General features: G+C 67.3%; 3 protein-coding genes across 5 annotated transcripts in view; 2 read left to right on the top strand and 1 right to left on the bottom strand.

Moving 5' to 3' along the window:
• The window catches only part of TSR2 (TSR2 ribosome maturation factor), a 3,413-nt gene extending 337 nt beyond the window's left edge, over positions 1-3,076 (top strand). Inside the window, exons 1-5 of one of the 2 annotated variants that reach the window (XM_086871175.1) lie at positions 1-82; positions 214-326; positions 427-518; positions 1,769-2,026; positions 2,912-3,076. The exon at positions 1-82 is cut by the window's left edge and continues 222 nt beyond it. In XM_086871175.1, coding sequence (XP_086727301.1) covers positions 1-82; positions 214-326; positions 427-518; positions 1,769-2,026; positions 2,912-2,983 — 617 coding nt within the window. In that variant the 3' untranslated portion in view covers positions 2,984-3,076. The remainder of the gene's footprint in view (positions 83-213; positions 327-426; positions 519-1,768; positions 2,027-2,911) is intronic. The other variant, XM_086871176.1, reaches the window with a different exon arrangement.
• A 737-nt stretch (positions 3,077-3,813) lies between these two features.
• On the top strand, positions 3,814-8,888 carry LOC147647689 (uncharacterized). Of its 2 annotated transcripts, XM_086871167.1 has the most exons (10): positions 3,814-3,862; positions 4,159-4,243; positions 4,800-4,905; positions 5,440-5,606; positions 6,197-6,247; positions 6,646-6,728; positions 7,143-7,311; positions 7,416-7,525; positions 8,177-8,333; positions 8,730-8,888. In XM_086871167.1, exons 1-10 carry the CDS (start codon positions 3,834-3,836, stop codon positions 8,793-8,795), a joined length of 1,023 nt encoding a protein of 340 aa, XP_086727293.1. In that variant the 5' UTR covers positions 3,814-3,833; the 3' UTR covers positions 8,796-8,888. The 2 variants fall into 2 exon arrangements, with proteins under 2 accessions (XP_086727293.1, XP_086727294.1); XM_086871168.1 differs by lacking the exon at positions 5,440-5,606.
• Positions 8,889-8,923: 35 nt separating this feature from the next.
• LOC147647690 (metabotropic glutamate receptor 6-like) lies at positions 8,924-22,762 on the bottom strand. Its single transcript, XM_086871159.1, has 11 exons — positions 22,689-22,762; positions 21,493-22,170; positions 19,691-19,907; positions 18,795-18,930; positions 18,076-18,230; positions 17,132-17,293; positions 14,859-15,056; positions 13,568-13,704; positions 12,613-13,156; positions 10,994-11,385; positions 8,924-9,158 (listed from the first exon to the last, which is right to left on the bottom strand). Exons 2-11 carry the CDS (start codon positions 22,162-22,164, stop codon positions 9,009-9,011), a joined length of 2,763 nt encoding a protein of 920 aa, XP_086727285.1. The 5' UTR covers positions 22,165-22,170; positions 22,689-22,762; the 3' UTR covers positions 8,924-9,008.
• Positions 22,763-23,082: the final 320 nt, after the last annotated feature.

The raw sequence follows: 23,082 nt of genomic DNA on the forward strand, positions 1-23,082 counted from the left end.
TCCCCCCGGTGTCCCCGTGTCCCCCCGGGTGTCCCCAAGGTGTCCCCCCGGTGTCCCCATGTCCCCCCCGGGTGTCCCCAAGGTGTCCCCCCGGGTGTCCCCAAGGTGTCCCCCCGGGTGTCCCCAAGGTGTCCCCCCGATGTCCCCATGTCCCCCCGGTGTCCCCCCGATGTCCCCATGTCCCCCCGGGTGTCCCCCCCGGGTGTCCCCAAGGTGTCCCCCGGTGTCCCCGCAGCTGGCGGTGGCGCAGGGTTTCGGGGGGCCGCAGGGACCCGAGAAGGCCGCGTGGCTCAGCTCGGCCCTGCTCGACTTCTTCAGCCAGAACGGTGCGTGCGGCCCCTCCCCCACCGCGGGGGGAGGGGTCTGTGGGGGGAGGGGCGGGGGTGACCCCCCCCATCCCCCCCAATCCCCCCCATCCCCCCCCAGCTGACCTGGAGCAGGAGGAGGTTGAAGATTTCCTGGCCGAGGTGATGGACAACGAGTTCGACACGGTGGTGGAGGACGGCAGCTTGCAGCAGGTGGGCTCCCAGTACGGACCAGTATGGACTGGTGGGCTCCCAGTATGGACTGGTGTGCTCCCAGTACGGACCAGTATGGACTGGTGGGCTCCCAGTATGGACTGGTGTGCTCCCAGTACAGACCAGTACGGACTGGTGGGCTCCCAGTACGGACCAGTATGGACTGGTGGGCTCCCAGTACAGACCAGTATGGACTGGTGGGCTCCCAGTACGGACCAGTACGGACTGGTGGGCTCCTGGCAGCTGGCCGGCCTCCCCCAGTGCCTCCCACTACAGACCAGTCCATCCCAGTCCTCTCCAGTGCCTCCCAGTCCATCCCAGACCCCCCCAGTCCATCCCAGACCCCTCCCAGTCCCCCCCCAGTCCCCCCCAGTCCCTCCCAGTCCCTCCCAGTCCATCCCAGTCCATCCCAGTCCCTCCCAGTCCCTCCCAGTCCCCCCCAGTCCCTCCCAGTCCATCCCAGTCCCCCCCAGTCCCCCCCAGATCCCCCCCAGTCCATCCCAGTCCATCCCAGTCCCTCCCAGTCCCTCCCAGTCCCCCCCAGTCCCTCCCAGTCCATCCCAGTCCCCCCCAGTCCCCCCCAGATCCCCCCCAGTCCATCCCAGTCCATCCCAGTCCCTCCCAGTCCCTCCCAGTCCCTCCCAGTCCCCCCCAGTCCCTCCCAGTCCCCCCCAGTCCCCCCCAGTCCATCCCAGTCCCCCCCAGTCCCCCCCAGTCCCCCCCAGTCCCTCCCAGTCCATCCCAGTCCCTCCCAGTCCCCCCCAGTCCCCCCCAGTCCCCCCCAGTCCCTCCCAGTCCATCCCAGTCCCCCCCAGTCCCCCCCAGATCCCCCCCAGTCCATCCCAGTCCCCCCCAGTCCCTCCCAGTCCCCCCCAGTCCCCCCCAGTCCATCCCAGTCCCTCCCAGTCCCCCCCAGTCCCCCCCAGTCCATCCCAGTCCCCCCCAGTCCCCCCCAGTCCCCCCCAGTCCCTCCCAGTCCATCCCAGTCCCTCCCAGTCCCCCCCAGTCCCCCCCAGTCCCCCCCAGTCCCTCCCAGTCCATCCCAGTCCCCCCCAGTCCCCCCCAGTCCCTCCCAGTCCATCCCAGTCCCTCCCAGTCCCCCCCAGTCCCCCCCAGTCCCCCCCAGTCCCTCCCAGTCCATCCCAGTCCCCCCCAGTCCCCCCCAGATCCCCCCCAGTCCATCCCAGTCCCTCCCAGTCCCTCCCAGTCCCTCCCAGTCCCCCCCAGTCCATCCCAGTATCCCCCTGCAGGTGAGCCGGGAGCTGCTGACGGTTTTTGCCCGCGCTCGCTGCGGGGACGTGCTGGGGGTGGGGGCGGCGCTGGGGGCTCTGTCCCGGCGCGGCCCCGCCCTGGCCGCCGCCCTGGGGAGCGCCCGCGCGGGGGGCGACGCCCACGGGACCCCCGGGACCCCCGGCCTGGGCAGCGACACCCACGGGACCCCCGGGACCCCACAGCCGGGGGAGGAGGAGGAGGAGGAGGAGGAGAGCAGCGAGGAGGAAGAGGAGGAGGTGAGGGGGTGACGTCACTGGGGTGATGTCATTGGGAGCTGATGATGTCATTGCGCTGATGATGTCATCGGTGGGGTGGGAAATGATGTCATTAAATTGGTGGGTGGGGACTCCCCAGGTGAGGGGGGGGTGTTGTGGTGATGATGTCATTCCTGATGATGTCATTCAGTCCTGATGACATCATCGAGTGGGGGAAAAGGGGAAAACTGGGCTGGAGTCACCAAATTGGGGGAGTGGGACCCCAAGGACCTCTGTGAGCGAAGGGGAGGGGCGCTGATGATGTCACCAAAGGTGTGTGTGACACTGATGATGTCACCAAGGGTGGGGAGAGACACTGATGATGTCACCAGGGTGTGTGTCTGTGACACTGATGACGTCACTGGGCGCATGTGTGACACCGATGACGTCATAAGAGTGTGTGTGTGTGTGTGTGTGTGACACTGATGATGTCACTGGGCGTGTGTGACACTGATGACATCATCAAGGGGGGTGTGTGACACTGATGATGTCACTGGGCGTGTGTGTGACACTGATGACGTCACCTCTGTGTGTGTGTGACACTGATGATGTCATCACGGTGCGTGTGTGACACTGATGATGTCACAAGTGTGTACATGTGTGTGACACTGATGACGTCACCAGGGTGTGTGTCTGTGTTTGTGACACTGATGACGTCACTGGGCGTGTCTGAGACACCGATGACATCACCTGTGTGTGTGTGACACTGATGATGTCATCAAGGTGCGTGTGTGACACTGATGACGTCACAAGCGTGTACATGTGTGTGACACCGATGACGTCACCGGGGTGTGTGTCTGTGTGTGTCTGTGACGCCGATGACGTCACTGGGCGTGTCTGTGACGCCGATGACGTCACTGTCCCCAGGCCATGGAGTGCGGGACGCCCCCTCCCCCCTCGGACGCCTGGACCGTGGTGCGGCGGCGGCGGCGGCGCTGATGGGGGGAGGGGTGTCCTGTGTGTCCCCTCCCCCACCCTGCTCCCCAAACTGGGGGGAATAAACGCCCCTCCCCCCACGGGGGTGTGGGAACAGAGGCCGTGTGGTTCTTGGGGAGCCCTCCCAGTACGACCCAGTATAAACCAGTACGACCCGGTATGACCCGGTATAGCCCAGTATGACCCAGTATAAACCAGTACGACCCAGTATAAACCAGTACGACCCGGTATGACCCAGTATAACCCAGTATAATCCGGTATAACCCGGTATAACCCAGTACGACCCGGTATAACCCGGTATAACCTGGTATGACCGAGTATGACCCAGTATAACTCAGTATAACCCAGTATAACCCAGTTCTTCCCAGTACAACCCAGTATAACCCGGTATAACCCAGTATAACTCAGTATAACCCAGTATAACCCAGTTCTTCCCAGTACAACCCAGTATAACCCAGTATAACCCGGTATAACCCGGTATAACCCGGTATAACCCAGTATAACCCAGTATAACCCGGTATAACCCAGTATAACCCAGTATAACCCAGACCCCCCAGTATAACCCAGTCCCTCCCGGTGCCGCCGCCCCTCACCCAGCCCCGCCCATCATGGCGGCCTCTCTGAGGGCTCCAGGGCAATGAGGGGCGTGCCTTTCTCACCGCGCGCTGTGATTGGTCGCCGCTTGCACGCGCGCCAACCTCCTTAGGCCGCACTCACGCGTTGATTGGTTGGCGAGGGCGGCAGCGAGCGGTGATTGGTCAGCTGGACTCAAACCGGGCGGGCGCGGGTGCTGATTGGTGGTCGCCGCTCGGGTGGGCGGGGCGAGGCGGGAGAGCGGGAAGAGGCGGCGGCGATGGCGGCGCGGCTGGAGCGCGCGCGGGGGTGAGCGGCGACCCCTGAGGGCAGCCCGGCCGCCATCTTGGGCCGGGGGCGGCCCGCGCCCCCCTGCGCGGGTCTCGGGGGGTCCGCTGGGTTCCATTGGGGTCCCTGAGGGCTCTCCGGGTTCTTGCGGGGTCCTTGGGGCGGCGCTCAGCCCCACACGGGGCACCGCGGTGTCCCGGTGCCCTCACGCGTATCCCGCGGGCTGTGGGGAGGAAGGGTCCCTGAAGGGTCTCCTCATCCCCACGGGTGTCCGAGGAGGGTCCCGCTTGTCTCCATGTCCCCACGCGTGTCCCCAGGGCGCTGGCGGCGCTCGAGGCCGCCCTGGCCGTGGAGGAGGAGGAGGGTGATGTCCCCACCCTGGTCCTGGTGGAACATCAAATGGTGAGAGCCCAAAACCGCCCCACAGCGCCTCAAAATACACCTGCAGCACCCACACTTCCCTCACTGCCCCCCGACACCCCCACATCTCTTCTCAATTTACTTCTGACCCCCCCAAATCTCTCACAGCCCCCTCATCTGACTTTGAGGCACTCCCACATTTATCTCCTAAACCTCCCTGACCACCCCATTCTCTGCCGTCCTCTTTGCCCTTATGTTTTCCCAAAACTTTTATCCTTTATTCCCGAATTCTCTGCTCCGCACCCCATTTTTGCCCCACACCTCTCACAGCTGCTCCGTGCCCTCCCCACAAGCCCTTGGCACCCCAAATCCCCCCGTGTTCCCCTGACACCCCCAAACCTGTCCCATCCCCCCGTGTTCCCCTGACACCCCCAAACCTGTCCCATCCCCCCGTGTTCCCCTGACACCCCCAAACCTGTCCCATCCCCCCGTGTTCCCCTGACACCCCCAAACCTGTCCCATCCCCCCGTGTTCCCCTGACACCCCCAAACCTGTCCCATCCCCCCGTGTTCCCCTGACACCCCCAAACCTGTCCCAGGACACCCGGAGGAAGCAGAAGCTGCTCCTGTCCCAGCTCCGGGTGCTGAAGCTGCTCCTGGGGGTCATCGAGAACCCGGGGCTGCCCCTGGCCCCCTCCAACCTCCGTGAGCCCCCCAAACTCATCCCAAAACCCCCGGGCCCCCCAAAATGAACCCCAAAAACTTCTGATCTCCTCAACCCCTGGGATGACCCTGAACCCCCTGATGCTCCTGGGACTGGTTTGGGGGTTCCTGGGTTGGGTTTGGGGCAGGGATTTGGGGGTTCCTGGGTTGGGTTTGGGGCAGGGATTTGGGGGTTCCTGGGTTGGGTTTGGGGCAGGGATTTGGGGGTTCCCAGGTCGGGTTTGGGGCAGGGATTTGGGGGTTCCTGGGTCGGGTTTGGGGCAGGGATTTGGGGGTTCCCAAGTCGGGTTTGGGGCAGGGATTTGGGGGTTCCCAGGTCGGGTTTGGGGGTTCCTGGGTCCCCTTGGGGGGAGAACTGAGGGGATATTTGGAGGTTCCCGTACACCTGAGTCCCCTTTGGGGGTTCCTGGGGCCATTTTGGGAGTTGCTGGGACCCCTTTGGGAGGGGTTGGTGACTCCCAGCTCCCTTTTGGGGTGTCCCCGGTTTTGGGGGGCTGACGTTTGGGGCTCCCCCAGGCGAGGCAGCGGCGCAGGCGCGGGGGCGCTGGCGGGAGCTGAAGGCGAGCTACGGGGGGGCCCTGGGGGTCCTGGGGGAGGCCGTGCCCCCCACCCTGGCCCAGCTGGAGCGGGGCCGGCAGCTGCTGCAGCGCGGGAGGGCGGCCCTGGGGGCACGGCTGGAACAGGTACGGGGGTCCCGTGTGGGGCTGGGGGCTCCCAGGGGGGCTGGGGGCTCAGTGTGGGGGTCCTGTGTGGGGCTGGGGGCTCCCAGGGGGGCTGGGGGCTCAGTGTGGGGGTCAATGAGGGTCTGGGGGCTCAATGTGGGGCTGGGGCTCAGTGAGTGGGTCACTGTGGGTCTGGGGGCTCAGTGTGGGTCTGGGGGCTCAGTGTGGGGCTGGGGGCTCAGTGTGGGGGTCACTGTGGGTCTGGGGGCTCAGTGTGGGGCTCTGTGTGGGTCTGGGGGCTCAGTGAGGGGGTCAATGAGGGGCTGGGGGCTCAGTGTGGGGCTGGGGGCTCAGTGAGGGGGTCACTGTGGGTCTGGGGGCTCAGTGTGGGGCTGGGGGCTCAGTGAGGGGGTCACTGTGGGTCTGGGGGCTCAGTGAGGGGGTCACTGTGGGTCTGGGGGCTCAGTGTGGGGCTGGGGGCTCAGTGTGGGGGTCACTGTGGGTCTGGGGGCTCAGTGTGGGGCTGGGGGCTCAGTGAGGGGGTCACTGTGGGTCTGGGGGCTCAGTGTGGGTCTGGGGGCTCCCCTGAGCGCTGCCCCTCGCCCCCCCAGCAAGAGGAGCTGCAGGTGAAGCTGCTCGAGGCCACAGAGAGACGGGACCAGGTGAGGTTGGGGGGCTCCCCCAGGGGTCCCCCTCACCTTGGGGCACCCCTGCCCACGGGGGGGACGTTTGGGGGTTCCCTCCCATTGAGCCCCTTCCCCACAATCTCGGGGTCTCTCCCCCCCAATTCGGGGTCTCTCCCCCCCAATTTGGGGTCTCTCCCCCCCCAATTCGGGGTCTCTCCCCCCCAATTCGGGGTCTCTCCCCCCCAATTTGGGGTCTCTCCCCCCCAATTCGGGGTCTCTCCCCCCCAATTCGGGGTCTCTCCCCCCCCAATTTGGGGTCTCTCCCCCCCAATTCGGGGTCTCTCCCCCCCAATTTGGGGTCTCTCCCCCCCAATTTGGGGTCTCTCCCCCCCAATTCGGGGTCTCTCCCCCCCAATTCGGGGTCTCTCCCCCAGCTGCTCCGGCGGGTTCAGGAGCGGCGCCTGCAGCGGCTCGAGCGGCGGGGGGGGCTACGGGAACTGCGGGGGGCGGCGGCCAGGTGAGGGGGGAGGGGCCAGGTGAGGGGGGAGGGGACAGGTGAGGGGGGACAGGTGAGGGGGGCCAGATGAGGGGGGACAGGTGAGGGGGGAGGGGCCAGGTGAGGGGTGGGGACATGTGAAGGGGGAGGGGACAGGTGAGGGGGGAGGGGACAGGTGAGAGTGTCGTGGGGGGCACAGGTGAGGAGGGTCGAGCGCGGGGTTGGGGGCCCCTGGGGTTTTGGGGGGGTGCTGAGGGGGGATTTGGGAGTTTGGGGGGATCTGTGGTGTGGGGGAGGGGTCCTTGGGGGGTGGGGGAGGGCCCTGGAAGGGACCCAAGGGGGCTCCAGGTGGGTTCTGGGGATCCTGGGGGGGCACCCGGGGATTTTGGGGGGTCTCCATGTGCCCCCCCAGCCACGGACTGTCGTTGGCTGCAGGGCGGGGGCCTCGTGTCACCTGTACCAGGCCCTGGCGGGGCTCCAGGTGCTGCCCCCCTCCCCAGGGACCCCCGAGCTGCAGCTGGAGCTGGGACCCCCCCCCGGCTCCCCCCATTCCCTGCCCCCCCTCCGCCTGAGCCTGTCCCCCGGCGGGGGGGTCCGACTGCAGGTGAGGGACTGGGGGGGATTTGGGGGGTGGGGGAGGTTGTGGGGGGGTGCATTTGGGGGTCTGGGGGGTTTTGGGGTCTCAGCACCTCCCCCTTTTCCCCACAGGGACCCCCCCTGGGGCTGCCCCCTCCCCTGGGACCGGGGCTGCTGGAGCTGCAGCAGCGCTGCTGGGGGGGCTGGAGCCTCTGGGCAGAGGTGACGCACCTGAGGGACAGGTGAGGGGTCCTGGGGGGTCCTGGGGGGGTCCTGGGGGCATTTGGGAGGTTCACTGGGGGAGCCACAGGACAGCCTGGGGGGGCTTTGGGGCAGTCCTGGGGGGCTTTGGGGTACCTGGCAGGGTGGGGGGTACATCCTGGGGGCTGGGGGTTTATCGGGGGGGCTGGGGGTTTATCGGGGGGGCTGGGGGTTTATTGGGGGGGCTGGGGGTTTATCGGGGGGCTGGGGGTTTATCAGGGGGCTGGGGGTTGATTGTGGGGGCTGGGGGTTTATCAGGGGGGCTGGGGGTTTATCGGGGGGGGCTGGGGGTTTATCAGGGGGGCTGGGGGTTTATCGGGGGGCTGGGGGTTTATCAGGGGGGCTGGGGGTTTATCGGGGGGGGCTGGGGGTTTATCAGGGGGGCTGGGGGTTTATCGGGGGGCTGGGGGTTTATCAGGGGGGCTGGGGGTTTATCGGGGGGCTGGGGGTTTATCAGGGGGGCTGGGGGTTTATCAGGGGGGCTGGGGGTTTATTGGGGGGCACATTGTGGGGGCTGGGGGTTGATTGTGGGGGCTGCGGGTTTATCAGGGGGCTGGGGGTTTATCGGGGGGCTGGGGGTTTATCAGGGGGGCTGGGGGTTTATCAGGGGGCTCACCCCGGTGCCCCCCCAGGTTCGCCCTGGACTGGCAGCCCGAGCTGGGGCTCCTGCAGGTGCTGGGGGGTCCCCAGGGCTCCCAGACCCTCTGGACGCTGGAGCTGGAGCCGGGGTACCCCCAGAGTGGGGGGGTGCGGCTGCTGCCCCCCCCCAAGGGGGCCCCCCCCATCCCCGTGAGTCCTTTGGGGGGTCCCGGGGGGTTTGGGGCTCCCTCAGAGGGGATGGGGGGGTCTGTGGGGCGGGTTTGGGGATCTGGGGGCTGTTTGAGGGTCCCTGGGGGGTGGGGTTGGGGGTCCTGGGGGTGGCTGAGGGCGATTCTGGGGGTCCCAGGGTGGTTTTGGGGTCCTGGGAGGGGTCAGAGCAATTTGGGGTGGGGTCCCAAAAGCAGTGGGGGAGGTGCCTGGGGTGATTTTGGGGTCCCTGGCTGGGTCTGGGGGCACTTGGGGGGCTCCCAGAGGCGCTTGGGCCATCCCAGGGATGGTTTTGGGGTCCTTGGTGGGTTTGGGGGGGCTCTCAAGGGGGCACATTGGGGGGGTCCTGGGAGTGACCCCCCCTCTTTTCCTCCACAGGCACCCCCAGACCCCCCAACTCTGACGCGGTGGCTGGAGCTGCTGGTGGGGGGAGGGGCTCCCTGAGGGACCCCGCTGAAATTGGGGGGGGTCCCCATTGTACCCCCCCCCATAAAACCCCCCCTGCACCCCAATAAAACCACGGCCCCCCCTTCTCCAGCTCTGCCTCACCCCAACCCAACCCAACCCGGGGGGGCTTTGCGGGAGCAGCTTTATTGTGGGGAGGGGGCTCCGGGGGGGGGTTTGGGGTTCAGGAGGGGTCCCCCAAAGCGGGGGTCCCTACGGGGGGGGGTCTGCCCCGCGCCGCTTGGGCTGGTTGCGCTCGGGGTGCAGCAGGATGACGTAAACCTTGGGAGCGTAGAGGAGCCCCAGCGGCACCGAGGCCGACAGCGACATGGACACCGTCAGCGTGGCCGTCTGCACGTGCACCTGCACCCCAAAATAACGGTACCCCTAAAAATCTGCACCCCAAAATCCCCCTGGGATCAAAACCTGCACCCCAAAACCCCCCTGACCCCCCAAACCAAACCCAGCCCGTCCCCAAGGGTTCATGGACACCGTCAGCGTGGCCGTCTGCACGTGCACCTGCGCCCCAAAATAACGGTACCCTGAAAATCTGCACCCCAAAATCCCCCTGGGATCAAAATCTGCACCCCAAAATCCCCCTGGGATCAAAATCTGCACCCCAAAATCCCCCTGGGATCAAAATCTGCACCCCAAAATCCCCCTGGGATCAAAACCTGCACCCCAAAATCCCCCTGACCCCCCAAACCCAACCCAGCCCGTCCCCAGGGGCTCCTGACACCGTCAGCGTGGCCGTCTGCACGTGCACCTGCACCCCAAAATAACGGTACCCCTAAAAACCTGCACCCCAAAATCCCCCTGGGATCAAAATCTGCACCCCAAAATCCCCCTGGGATCAAAATCTGCACCCCAAAATCCCTCTGGGATCAAAATCTGCACCCCAAAATCCCCCTGGGATCAAAATCTGCACCCCAAAATCCCCCTGGATTCAAAAACTGCACCCCAAAATCCCCCTGGGATCAAAACCTGCACCCCAAAATCCCCCTGACCCCCCAAACCCAACCCAGCCCGTCCCCAGGGGCTCCTGACACCGTCAGCGTGGCCGTCTGCACGTGCACCTGCACCCCAAAATAACGGTACCCCTAAAAATCTGCACCCCAAAATCCCTCTGGGATCAAAACCTGCACCCCAAAATCTGCACCCCAAAATCCCCCTGGGTTCAAAACCTGCACCCCAAAATCTGCACCCCAAAATCTTCACCCCAAATATCCCACTGAGCCCAAAGGAGACCTCCCCAAACACTGCCAGGACCCCCAAACATCTACAGGGACTCCCCAGGGACCCCCAAACACCCCCAGGGATCCCCCAGGGACCCCCAAACACCCCCAGGAACCCCCAAACACTCTCAGGAACCCCCAAACACCTCCTGGGTCTCCCCAGAGATCCCCCAGGGACCCCCCAAACACCCCCAGGACCCCCAAACACCTCCTGGGTCTCCCCAGGGACCCCAAAACACCCCCAGGGACCTCTCAGAGACCCCCAAAGACCCATAGGGACCCCTCCAAACACCTCCAGGGACTCCCCAGGGACCCCCAAAGACCCACAGGGACCCCCCAAAGACCCCCAGGATGCCCAAACACCTCCTGGAACTCCCCAGGGATCCCCCAGGGACCCCCAAACACCTACAAGGACTCCTCAGGCACCCTCCAGAGACCCCCCAAAACCCCCCAGGACCCTCCAGAGACCCCCCCAAACCCCTCCAGGACCCCCCAAACCCCCCCAGGACCCTCCAGAGACCCCCCAAACCCCTCCAGGGCCCTCCAGAGACCCCCCCAACCCCCCCAGGACCCCCCAGAGACCCCCCAAACCCCCCCAGGACCTCCCAAACACCTCCCGGGACTCCCCAGAGATCCCCCAGGGACCCCAAACACCTCCAAGGACTCCTCAGGGACCCTCCAGAGACCCCCCCCAAACCCCCCCAGGACCCTCCAGAGACCCCCCAAACCCCCCCAGGACCCTCCAGAGACCCCCCAAACCCCCCCAGGACCCTCCAGAGACCCCCCCAGAGACCCCCCAAACCCCCCCAGGACCCCCCCAAACCCCCCCAGGACCCCCCCAAACCCCCCCAGGTCCCTCCAGAGACCCCCCAAACCCCCCCAGGGCCCTCCAGAGACCCCCCAAACCCCCCCAGGACCCCCCAAACCCCTCCAGGACCCCCCCAAACCCCCCCCTCGGCCGACCCTCTCAGCCGACTGCGCGGCCCCGAAGAAGATGGGCGCGAAGGCGAGCCACACCACGCAGGTGGTGTACATGGCGAAGCCGATGGGCTTGGCCTCGTTGAAGGTCTCGGGGACGCCGCGCGCCTTGACGGCGTAGACGGTGCAGGTGAGCATCAGCAGCAGCGCGTACGCCAGGCACGCCAGCGTCGCCCCCTCCGCCATGTCGCAGCGCAGGACCCCCCGCGCCGCCTCGGGGTCGGGGGTCCGGCCCATCTCGTAGTCGATGAGGGCGTGGGGAGGCCGGAGCAGGAGCCAAGCGGCGGCGGCCACCAGCTGCAGCCCGCTGAGCGTGAAGGTGATGACGAGCTGCGACGTGGGGCTGATGAACCGCGGCGGCGTCACCGAGCGCTTCCCTGCGGGGGGACGGGGCGGCTCGGGGGGGCTGGAGACCCCCGGGGGGAGGGGAGCGATTTGGGGGGCTGCTGGAGACCCCCGGGGTGAAAGGATGGATTTGGGGGGCTGCTGGAGACCCCCAGGGTGAGGGGAGCAACTTGGGGGGCTGCTGGAGACCCCCGGGGGTGAGGGGATGCATTCTGGGGGCTGCTGGAGACCCCCAGGGTGAGGGGATGGATTTGGGGGGCTGCTGGAGACCCCCGGGGTGAGGAGATTGTTCTGGGGGGCTGCTGGAGACCCCCGGGGGGGAGGGGATGGATTTGGGGGGCTGCTGGAGACCCCCGGGGTGAGGGGAGCGACTTGGGGGGCTGCTGGAGACACCCAAAGGGGCTGCTGGAGACCCCCGGGGTGAGGACATCGTTCTGGGGGGCTGCTGGAGACCCCCGGTGTGAGGAGATCACTCTGGAGAGCCCCAGAGACCCTCACCCTAGAGACCTCAGAGACCCTCACACTAAAGACCCTCACCCTAAAGGCCCTCATCCCTACCCAGAGCCCCAAGCCCCCCAGAGCCCCAAGCCCCCATCCCCTCACCCCCAGCCCCCCAGAGCCACTCACCCCCCCCAGCCTCTCACCCCAGAGCCCCTCACCCCAGCCCGTCACCCCCAGCCCCCCAGAGCCCCGAGCCCCAGAGCCCCCCAGAGCCCCTCACCCCCATCCCCCCAGAGCCCCTCACCCCATCCCCTCACCCCAGCCCGTCACCCCCAGCCCCCCCAGAGCCCCTCACCCCCATCCCCTCACCCCATCCCCTCACCCCCAGCCCCCAGAGCCCCCCAGAGCCCCTCACCCCCAGCCCCCCATCCCCTCCCCCCCATCCCCTCACCCCATCCCCTCACCCCAGCCCGTCACCCCCAGTCCCCCCAGAGCCCCTCACCCCCATCTCCTCACCCCCACCCAGAGCCCCTCACCCCCATCCCCTCACCCCCAGCCCCCCAGCACCCCTCACCCCCAGCCCCTCACCCCCATCCCCTCACCCCCAGCCCCCCAGAGCCCCCCAGAGCCCCTCACCCCCAGCCCCCCAGCACCCCTCACCCCCAGCCCCTCACCCCCAGCCCCCCAGCACCCCTCACCCCCAGCCCCTCACCCCCAGCCCCCCAGCACCCCTCACCCCCAGCCCCTCACCCCCAGCCCCCCAGCACCCCTCACCCCCAGCCCCTCACCCCCATCCCCTCACCCCCCCAGCCCCTCACCCTGCTCGAAGATGCGGTAGATGCGGTTGGTTTTGGTCAGCAGCGCGGCGTAGGTCAGGCTCATGCCCGCCCCCAGGAAGAGCCTCCGCAGGGCGCAGACCCCCACGCCGGGCTCGGCCACCATCAGGAAGGTGATGGCGTACACCAGGGCGATGCCGGCCAGCAGGACGTAGCTCAGCTCCCGGCCCGAGGCCTTGACGATGGGGGTCTCGTGGTGCCGCACGAAGGTGGCCAGCACGAAGGCCGTGGCCATCAGCCCCAGCGTGGCCAGCGCCAGCGGCACGGCGGCGCAGGGGTCGGCCCAGCGCAGGCGCAGCACGGGCGTGGGGCGGCAGGCGGTGCGGTCGGGCGTGGGGCGCAGGTGGGGGGCGCAGGGCAGGCAGCTCAGGGGGTCTGCCCGGTACTGGTAGCCCCCGCAGAGCTCGCAGTGCCAGCAGCACGGGACCCCCTTCACCGGCTTCTTGCGCTCGCCGGGGCCGCACGGGAGGCTGCACACCGAGGGCGGAGGGGAGGAGGAGTTGGAGCCCCAGGCCATGGCGTCCTCCTGGGGGGGGGGAAACGGTTAGGGACCCCCCCGTGGGTACCCCAAATTCCTCATGGGGAACCCAAACCCTCCATGGGCACTCCAGACACCTCAGGGACCCCCCATGGGTACCCCAAACACCTCAGGGACCCCCCCATGGGCACCCCAAACACCTCAGGGACCCCCTATGGGCACCCCAAATTCCTCATGGGGAACACAAACCCTCCATGGGCACCTCAAACACCTCAGGGTCCCTCCCATGGGCACCCCAAACACCTCAGGGACACCCCAAATACCCCATGGACACCCACCCAGTGCCCCCAGTTGGCCACTGGGATCCCCCCAGTTGACCCAGGGGTCCTGGGGGTGTCCCAGGGGTCCCGGGGGTCCCGGGGGGGGGTCCCTGGGGGTCCCTGGGGGTCCCGGGCTCACCTGCAGGTGCAGCCCCTGCACCCACTGCCCCACAGCCCGATAGGCCCCGCTGCCGTTGCCCCCCTGGAACTGGAAGATGTCGTAGCGCCCGGGCGCGTCCCCGTTCTCGTTGAAGGACACCGGCGTCCCCGCGCTGCCTGTGCACCAGTACAGACCAGTATGGACCAGTACGGACCAGTACGGACCAGTACGGACCAGTACAGACCAGTACAGACCAGTATGGACCAGTACGGACCAGTAACCGCCGCTACAGCTCAGGGACAGCCCCTCCCAGGCAGGGGCAGCGCCCCCCCAGCCCCAGCACCCCCAGTTCAGGGCAAACCAGTGCTCCCAGTATGGGCACCAGAGCTGCCAGCCCCTTCCCAGTACATCCCAGTACATCCCAGTGATTCCCAGTGCTCCCAGTATGGGCACCAGAGCTGCCAGCCCCTTCCCAGTACATCCCAGTACATCCCAGTGCTCCCAGTATGGGCACCAGAGCTGCCAGCCCCTTCCCAGTACATCCCAGTGCTCCCAGTATGGGCACCAGCGCTGCCAGCCCCTTCCCAGTACATCCTAGTACATCCCAGTACATCCCAGTGCTCCCAGTATGGGCACCAGAGCTGCCAGCCCCTTCCCAGTACACCCCAGTACATCCCAGTACATCCCAGTGCTCCCAGTATAGGCACCAGAGCTGCCAGCCCCTTCCCAGTACATCCCAGTGCTCCCAGTATGGGCACCAGCGCTGCCATTCCCTTCCCAGTACATCCCAGTGCTCCCAGTGCTCCCAGTATGGGCACCAGAGCTGCCAGCCCCTTCCCAGTACATCCCAGTATGTCCCAGGATGGTCTCCATCATCCCCCAGCCCTCTCCCAGTGTCCCCCAGTGCTCCCAGTATATCCCAGGATGGTCTCCATCACGCCCCAGCCCACTCCCAGTACATCCCAGTGCTCCCAGTATGTCCCAGGATGGTCTCCAGCCCCCTCCCAGTGCTCCCAGTACATCCCAGGATGGTCTCCAGTACACCTAACCCTCTCCCAGTGCCTCCCAGTATATCCCAGGATGGTCTCCAGCCCCCTCCCAGTGCCCCCCAGTGTTCCCAGTATGTCCCAGGATGGTCTCCAGCCCCCTCCCAGTGCTCCCAGTACATCCCAGGATGGTCTCCAGTACACCTAACCCTCTCCCAGTGCCTCCCAGTGCTCCCAGGATGGTCTCCATCACCCCCCAGCCCTCTCCCAGTGCCCCCCAGTGCTCCCAGGATGGTCTCCAGCCCCCTCCCAGTGCCTCCCAGTGCCCCCAGTGCCCCCAGTACCGTTGAAGGCCACCCTGCGGATGTGTGTGAGCAGGCGGCGCCCGTCGGGGGGGTCCATGGTTGGGCAGAGCCCCCCGCCCGGGCAGGCCTCGCCCAGCAGCGAGTGCAGCCCGTGGGCCATGGCGAGCACGGCGTCGATCACGAACTGCACCTTCCCCTCCTGCTCGTACGGGGAGTCCCGGCCGATGCGCTCCCGGCCTGCGGCGCGGCCGTCAGCACCCCAAACTGCACCCCGGAACTGCCCGGGGCACCCCAAAACTGCACCCCGAAACTGCCCGGGGTACCCCGAAACTGCACCCTGGAACTGCACCCCAAAACTGCACCCCAAACTGCACCCCGGAACTGCCCGGGGCACCCCAAAACTGCACCCCAAAACTGCCCAGGGCACCCCGAAACTGCACCCCGAAACTGCCTGGGGCACCCCGAAACTGCACCCCAAAACTGCACCCCGAAACTGCCCAGGGTACCCCGGAACTGCACCCTGAAACTGCCCGGGGCACCCCAAAACTGCACCCCGGAACTGCCCGGGGTACCCCGAAACTGCACCCCAAAACTGCACCCCAAAACTGCACCCTGAAACTGCCCGGGGCACCCCAAAACTGCACCCCAAACTGCACCCTGGAACTGCACCCCGGAACTGCACCCCGAAACTGCCCGGGGTACCCCGAAACTGCACCCCGAAACTGCACCCCGAAACTGCCCAGGGTACCCCGGAACTGCACCCCAAAACTGCACCCTGAAACTGCACCCTGAAACTGCACCCCAAAACTGCACCCCAAAACTGCCCGGGGTACCCCGAAACTGCACCCCGAAACTGCCCAGGGCACCCCAAAACTGCACCCCGGAACTGCCCGGGGCACCCCAAAACTGCATCCCAAACCCACCCAGGGCACCCTGGAACTGCCCATGGCATCCCAAACCCACTGGGGGCATCCCAAAACTGCCAGGGACACCCCAAACCCACCGGTGGGGCAGGGTCCCTATGGGGCAAGGTCCCTATGGGGTCCCTATGGGGTCTCTATAGGGTCCCCATGGGTTCAGGTACCTGTGGGGCCTCTATGGGGTCTCTATGGGGTCCCTATGGGGTCTCTATGGGTCAGGTCCCTGTGGGGCAGTGCCCCACGTGTCAGGTCCCTGTGGGGTCTCTGGGGTGCCTATGGGGTCTCTATGGGGTCCCTATGGGGTCCCTATAGATCAGGTCCCTGTGGGGTCTCTATGGGGTCCCTGTGGGGTCCCTATAGATCAGGTCCCTGTGGGGTCTCTATGGGGTCTCTGTGGGGTCCCTGTGGGGTCTCTATGGGGTCCCTGTGGGGTCTCTATGGGGTCCCTGTGGGGTCCCTGTGGGGTCCCTGTGGGGTCTCTATGGGGTCCCTGTGGGGTCCCTATGGGGTCCCTATGGGGTCCCTATAGATCAGGTCCCTGTGGGGTCTCTATGGGGTCTCTATGGGGTCCCTGTGGGGTCCCTATGGGGTCCCTATAGATCAGGTCCCTGTGGGGTCTCTATGGGGTCCCTGTGGGGTCCCTGTGGGGTCCCTATAGATCAGGTCCCTGTGGGGTCTCTATGGGGTCTCTACGGGGTCTCTACGGGGTCCCTGTGGGGTCTCTATGGGGTCTCTATGGGGTCCCTATGGGGTCCCTATGGGGTCCCTATGGGGTCTCTATAGATCAGGTCCCTGTGGGGTCTCTATGGGGTCCCTGTGGGGTCCCTGTGGGGTCTCTATGGGGTCTCTATGGGGTCCCTGTGGGGTCTCTATGGGGTCCCTGCTGGGTCTCTATGGGGTCTCTATGGGGTCCCTATGGGGTCCCTATAGATCAGGTCCCTGTGGGGTCCCTGTGGGGTCCCTATAGATCAGGTACCTGTTGGGTCTCTATGGGGTCCCTATGGGGTCCCTGTGGGGTCTCTATGGGGTCCCTATGGGGTCCCTATAGATCAGGTCCCTGTGGGGTCTCTATGGGGTCCCTATGGGGTCTCTATGGGGTCTCTATGGGGTCCCTATAGATCAGGTCCCTATGGGGTCTCTATGGGGTCCCTGTGGGGTCCCTATGGGGTCTCTATGGGGTCTCTATAGATCAGGTACCTGTGGGGTCCCTATGGGGTCCCTGTTGGGTCTCTATGGGGTCCCTATGGGGTCCCTATGGGGTCTCTATGGGGTCCCTATAGATCAGGTCCCTGTAGGGTCTCTATGGGGTCCCTGTGGGGTCTCTATGGGGTCCCTGTTGGGTCCCTATGGGGTCCCTGTGGGGTCCCTATGGGGTCCCTATAGATCAGGTACCTGTGCACTTGCGCAGGGGCGCGCCGGGGCTCCCCCCGGGCTCGCCGTGGGGCGCGGCGCCGTGGGGCAGCCGGCAGTTGAAATCGTCCTCCCAGAACTCGTGGAACCAGAGGTTGCGGCGATTGTTCTCCAGCGAGCGCGACGTGAAGTACTCGTCAAAACCTGGGGGGCACGGGGGGGGCACGGGGACCCCCGGGGTCATGGGGGACCCCCCGGGGTCACCCCAAACCCCCCCAGAGCCACACGGGACCCCCGGGGTCATGGGGGACCCCACGGGGTCATGGGGTGTCCTGGAGCCCCCCCGGGGTCACCCCAAACCCCCCTAGGGTCACCCCAGGGTCACCCCAGAGCCCCCCGGGGTCACCCCAAACCCCCCCAGAGCCACACGGGACCCCACGGGGTCATGGGGGACCCCACGGGGTCACGGGGTGTCCTGGAGCCCCCCGGGGTCACCCCAAACCCCCCCAGAGCCACACGGGACCCCCGGGGTCATGGGGGACCCCACGGGGTCACGGGGTGTCCTGGAGCCCCCCCGGGGTCACCCCAAACCCCCCTAGGGTCACACAGGGACCCCCCCAAACCTCCTCAGAGCCCCCCAGGGATCCCCCAAACACCCCCAGGGACCCCCAGGGTCACCCCAAACACCCCCAGGGACACCCAGAGCCACAGGGGACCCCACGGGGTCATGGGGTGTCCTGGAACCCCCCAGGGACCCCCCCAGACACCCCCAGGGTCACCCCAAACACCCCCAGAGCCTCCCCCAGCCCCTCCCAATAACCTCCCAGTACCCCTGAGTCCCTCCCAGTGCCCCCCCAGTCCCTCCCAGTGCCCCCCAGTCCCTCCCAGTCCCTCCCCAGTCCCTCCCAGTCCCTCCCAGTGCCCCCCAGTCCCTCCCAGTGCCCCCAGTCCCTCCCAGTGCCCCCCAGTCCCTCGTCCCCGCTCACCGGGCACCGAGGCTCGTTTGGGGAGGATGGTGATGGCCCCGTGCGCCGCCTCCTCCAGGCCCTGCACCGGAGCCATCTTGGCCCCCCAACTGTCCGAGCCCACCCACGAGAAGTGACCCGAGAGGTTGGCGAGGGTGGCGGCCTCGAGCACCCGCCTGGGGACAGGGGGGGGACACGGCTGGGACCGGGGGGGACACGGGGGGGACACGGGATGGGACACTGGGCAAACTGGGAGAGGCTGGACATCACTCAAGGGCACTGGGATGGACTCGGGGGGCACTGGGAAGAACTGGGGGCTACTGGGATGAACTGGGTGGGGACCTGACTGGACTGGGATGAACTGGGATGAACTGCAGCGGGCTGAGGAGGGACTGGGGGGCACTGGGAGGGAACTGGGGGGCACTGGGAGGGACTGGGGGGCCCTGGGAGGGACTGGGGGGGCACTGGGAGGGACTGGGGGGGCACTGGGAGGGAACTGGGAGGGACTGGGAGGGACTGGAGGGCCCTGGGGGGGCACTGGGAGGGAACTGGGAGGGACTGGGAGGGACTGGGAGGGACTGGGAGGGACTGAGGGGCCCTGGGAGGGACTGGGGGGCCCTGGGGGGCAATGGGAGGGACTGAGGGGCCCTGGGAGGCCCTGGGGGGCCCCGGGAGGGACTGGGGGGCACCGGGGGCAGGACTGGTGTGTACTGGGACGCACTGGTGCACACTGGTCTCACCGGATGTCGTCCTCGTTGGCGAACAGCACGACCCCGCGCGCCGTCGACGTCTCCATCAGGCGCCCGATGACCTTGGCGAACTCCCCCGGCTTCGGCTCCCGCGGGATCTTGATGGACTGGGCGATGCACAGCCCCCCTGCACCAGTACAGACCAGTAGAAACCAGTACGGACCGCTAAGGGTGGGAACGGCCCTGCCCGCCCAGGCCCCGGCGCTCAGCGGCAGAACTCGGCCCTTCCCGGCAGGGCTCACCCTGACGGTGCCTCCCAGTACGGCCCAGTGCTCCCAGTATGGCCCAGTGCCCCTCCCAGTACGGCCCAGTGCCTCCCAGTATGGCCCAGTGCTCCCAGTATGGCCCAGTGCTCCTCCCAGTACGGCCCAGTGCCCCTCCCAGTATAACTCACTACTTCCCAGTATAACCCAGTGCCTCCCAGTGCCCCTCTCAGTGCTCCTAGCACCTCTCCCAGTATAACCCAGTATCACTCAGGACCCCCAGTACCCCCAGTATAACCCAGTATGCCCAGTACTCCCCAGTCCCACCAGTGTCCCCCAGTATAACCCAGTATTCCCAGTCCCCCCCAGTCCCCCCCAGTGCTCCCAGTACCCCCCAGTCCCTCCCTAGTGCCCCCAGTGCCCCCCAGTGCCCCCAGTGCCCCCCAGTGCCCCCAGTGCCCCCCAGTGCCCCCAGTACCCCCCAGTCCCCCCCAGTGCCCCCCAGTCCCCCCAGTCCCCCCAGTGCCCACCGGCCTCGCGGGAGCTCTGCACGAAGGCCTCGACGCCGCTCTCGCCGTAGTTGCCCTCGGAGGCCAAGGTGCTGACGTAGCTCCAGCCCAGTATAACCCAGTATCCCCAGTCCCCCCAGTGCCCCGCAGTCCCCCCAGTGCCCCCAGTGCCCACCGGCCTCGCGGGAGCTCTGCACGAAGGCCTCGACGCCGCTCTCGCCGTAGTTGCCCTCGGAGGCCAAGGTGCTGACGTAGCTCCAGCCCAGCGCCCGCACCACGGCCACCATGGCCTGCGCCTGGTACGAGTCGGGGGGCACCACCCGCGAGAAGAACTCGTAACGCCCGGGGTCCGACAGCTCGGGGGCCGTGGAGGCGTAGCTGATCTGGGGGATCTGGGGACAGCGGGGGCAGTGGGGACAGCGGGGACATGGGGACACATCAGGGACATCAGGGACACATCAGGGACATCAGGGACATTGGGGACACATCAGGGACATTGGGGACATGGGGACACTCAGGGGTCTGACAGCTCGGGGGCCGTGGAGGCGTAGCTGATCTGGGGGATCTGGGGACAGCGGGGACACGTTGGGGACAGTGGGGACAGCAGGGACAGTGGGGACACATCAGGGACATTGGGGACATCGGGGACATTGGGGACACATCAGGGACATTGGGGACATCGGGGACATTGGGGACACACTGGGGACATGGGGACACTCAGGGACATGGGGGACACTGAGGGGACAGGGGGGATATGGGGACGTTGGGGACCTTGGGGACACATCAGGGACATTGGGGACATTGGGGACATTGTGGGGTTTGGGGCCATGGGGAGATGGGGCTGAGGGGCCCTGGGGGAGGGGTCAGTGTGGGGGATGTTGATGTGGGAGGGGTCTGGGGGCACTTTGGGGACATTGGGGACACGCGGGGGGACCTGGCACGGTGGGACCCCCCCCTCCCCTGTCCCTAATCCCCCCTAATCCCCCCGGGCCATTCGCTGCCGCCCCGGGGGATTGTGGGAAACACCCGGGGGGGGGGGAGGGAAGGTTCTGGAAGGGACCCGGGGGGGGAGGGGGGGGACAGAGGGGGACCAGGCCCCCCCCGCAGGGAGGGGACACCGTGGGGACACCGCTGTCCCCTTGTCCCCTCAGGGTCCCCCAAGACAAAACACCCCCACGTTCCCCCAGGGTCCCCCCAGTGTCCCCAACACCCCCCCAGTGTCCCCAACACCCCCCCAGTGTCCCCAACACCCCCCCAGTGTCCCCCAAAGTGACCACAAAGAGCTGCTGGACATCGGTCACCGTGATGGACACGGAGCTGGCAGAGGCACCAACGATGCCCAGGTCACCTCAATGTCCCCAATGTCCCCCCAATGTCCCCTCCACATCCCCAGCGTCCCCCCAATGTCCCCAATGTCCCCAACATCCCCCTCCATGCCCCCCAGCTCACAGCGAACAGCCGCAGCACGTTGGCCACCATGATGGACACGGAGCTGGCCGAGGCCCCGATGACCCCAATGTCCCCTCCACATCCCCAATGTCCCCTCCACGTCCCCAATGTCCCCAATGTCCCCTCCACGTCCCCAATGTCCCCAACGCCCCCTCCCCAGCTCACAGCGAACAGCCGCAGCACGTTGGCCACCATGATGGACACGGAGCTGGCCGAGGCCCCGATGACCCCAATGTCCCCTCCACGTCCCCAATGTCCCCCCAATGTCCCCTCCACGTCCCCAATGTCCCCAACGCCCCCTCCCCAGCTCACAGCGAACAGCCGCAGCACGTTGGCCACCATGATGGACACGGAGCTGGCCGAGGCCCCGATGACCCCAATGTCCCCTCCACATCCCCAATGTCCCCTCCACGTCCCCAGCGCCCCCTCCACATCCCCAGCATCCCCCCAATGTCCCCAATGTCCCCTCCATGTCCCCAATGTCCCCTCCACGTCCCCAATGTCCCCAACGCCCCCTCCCCAGCTCACAGCGAACAGCCGCAGCACGTTGGCCACCATGATGGACACGGAGCTGGCCGAGGCCCCGATGACCCCCACCAGGCGCTCGGGCGGGGGCCGGCGCGGGGCGGAACCGTCGGGGCAGCTGCCCTCGCCCCCCTCGGGGGGCAGCAGGCTGCGCACGAAGCTCAGCGCCTGCTCCAGGGCGTAGGTGTCGCGGGAGCAGGTGTCCAGGATGCGCGCGCCCAGCGTCAGGTTGGGCAGCACGCGCGGGTCGCCGTTGACGCGGTCCAGCGCGTACAGCATGGCCTCCAGCCGGTGGATGCCCTTCTCCTTCTTGACCGGGCCGCAGGGCACGCCGGCGGGGCCGCGGGCGTGCACCGGGAACAGCCCCCCCAGCGTCAGGTCACCCTCCAGGCGGATGGCGTGGGGCTGCGTGGGGGACGGGGGGCAGCGGCACGGCTGGGGCAGGGTCAGCAGGGCCAGCAGTGGGGCCAGGAGTGGGGTCAGTGTTGGGGTCAGCAGTGGGGCCAGCCATGGGGCCAGCAGTGGGGTCAGTGTTGGGGTCAGCCATGGGGCCAGCAGTGGGGTCAGTGTTGGGGTCAGCCATGGGGCCAGCAGTGGGGTCAGTGTTGGGGCCAGCCATGGGGTCAGCCATGGGGTCAGCCATGGGGGCAGCCGTGGGGTCAGCGGTGCTGCCATGGTGGCCTGGGGGCAAAGAGAGGGCGGTTAGGGGGTGATGGGGGGCAGGGGTGAAACCCTGTGGGGCAGGGGAGACTCCCCATGGGGCAGGGGTGACTCTCTATGGGGTGGGGGTGGCACCCTATGGGGCAGGGGTGACTCTCTATGGGGTGGGGGTGACTCTATGGGGTGGGGGTGACACCCTATGGGGCAGGGGGTGACTCTATGGGGTGGGGGTGACACCCAGTGGGGTGGGGGTGGCATTCTATGGGGCAGGGGTGACTCTGTGGGGTGGGGGTGACACCCTATGGGATGCCAGGGGGGCACAGGGACAGCAGTGGGGTCAGCAGGGTGGGGGCAGCAGGGTGGGCAGGGGTCCATGGGGCGGGGGTGACACCCTATGGGGCAGGGGTGACTCTCTATGGGGCGGGGGTGACACCCTATGGGGCGGGGGTGACTCCCCGTGGGTCGGGGGGCTCCGTCCCCACCTCGGAGGGAGATTCGGGGGTCCCAATTTGGGGTCGCGGCCCCCCCATCCCGCTCACCTGGCCCTTGGCTGCTGCGCTCCCGGCGGCCGCTGGCGACTGCGGGAGGGGCGGCCCCAAATCCCCCCGGGACCCCCCCAGATCCCCCCGGGACCCCCCCCAGATCCTCCCTGACCCCCCCCAAATCCCCCGGGACCCCCCCCAAATCCCCCGGGACCCCCCCAAATCCCCCCGCCCCCCCCCCCGGCTCCCTCCAGATGCTGATGGGGGGGGAGGGGAGGGGGAGGGGAGGAGCCCCCCCCCCCCCGGCCTGGCCGAACTCCCGCAGCCCCCCCCAATTAAACCAGATGTTAATTACGGGGTGCGGGGGGGGGGTGAGGGGGATTAGGGGTGCCCCCCCTCCCCCATCCCCAGGGGTCCCAGGGTGGGGCCGAGCCCCCCGGGGGGTTTGGGG

This window comes from Cyanistes caeruleus, chromosome 34 (assembly GCF_971803275.1).
Source record: "Cyanistes caeruleus chromosome 34, bCyaCae1.hap1.1, whole genome shotgun sequence".
In the NCBI taxonomy this organism is placed as follows: Eukaryota; Metazoa; Chordata; class Aves; order Passeriformes; family Paridae; genus Cyanistes; species Cyanistes caeruleus.

What these genes read in the sequence shown, in the direction of transcription:
- LOC147647689 (XM_086871167.1), top strand. Translation starts at nt 3,834, where the DNA reads ATGGCGGCGCGGCTGGAGCGCGCGCGGGG. An exon ending in GCGGGGGGGTCCGACTGCAG is followed by an intron (nt 7,312 to 7,415) that starts GTGAGGGACTGG and finishes TTTTCCCCACAG; the next exon opens with GGACCCCCCCTGGGGCTGCC. An exon ending in AGGGGGCCCCCCCCATCCCC is followed by an intron (nt 8,334 to 8,729) that starts GTGAGTCCTTTG and finishes TTTCCTCCACAG; the next exon opens with GCACCCCCAGACCCCCCAAC.
- LOC147647690 (XM_086871159.1), bottom strand. Translation starts at nt 22,164, where the DNA reads ATGGCAGCACCGCTGACCCCACGGCTGCCCCCATGGCTGACCCCATGG. An exon ending in CCGCAGGGTGGCCTTCAACG is followed by an intron (nt 13,705 to 14,858) that starts GTACTGGGGGCA and finishes ACTGGTGCACAG; the next exon opens with GCAGCGCGGGGACGCCGGTG. An exon ending in CCGCGCAGTCGGCTGAGAGG is followed by an intron (nt 9,159 to 10,993) that starts GTCGGCCGAGGG and finishes TTTGGGGTGCAG; the next exon opens with GTGCACGTGCAGACGGCCAC.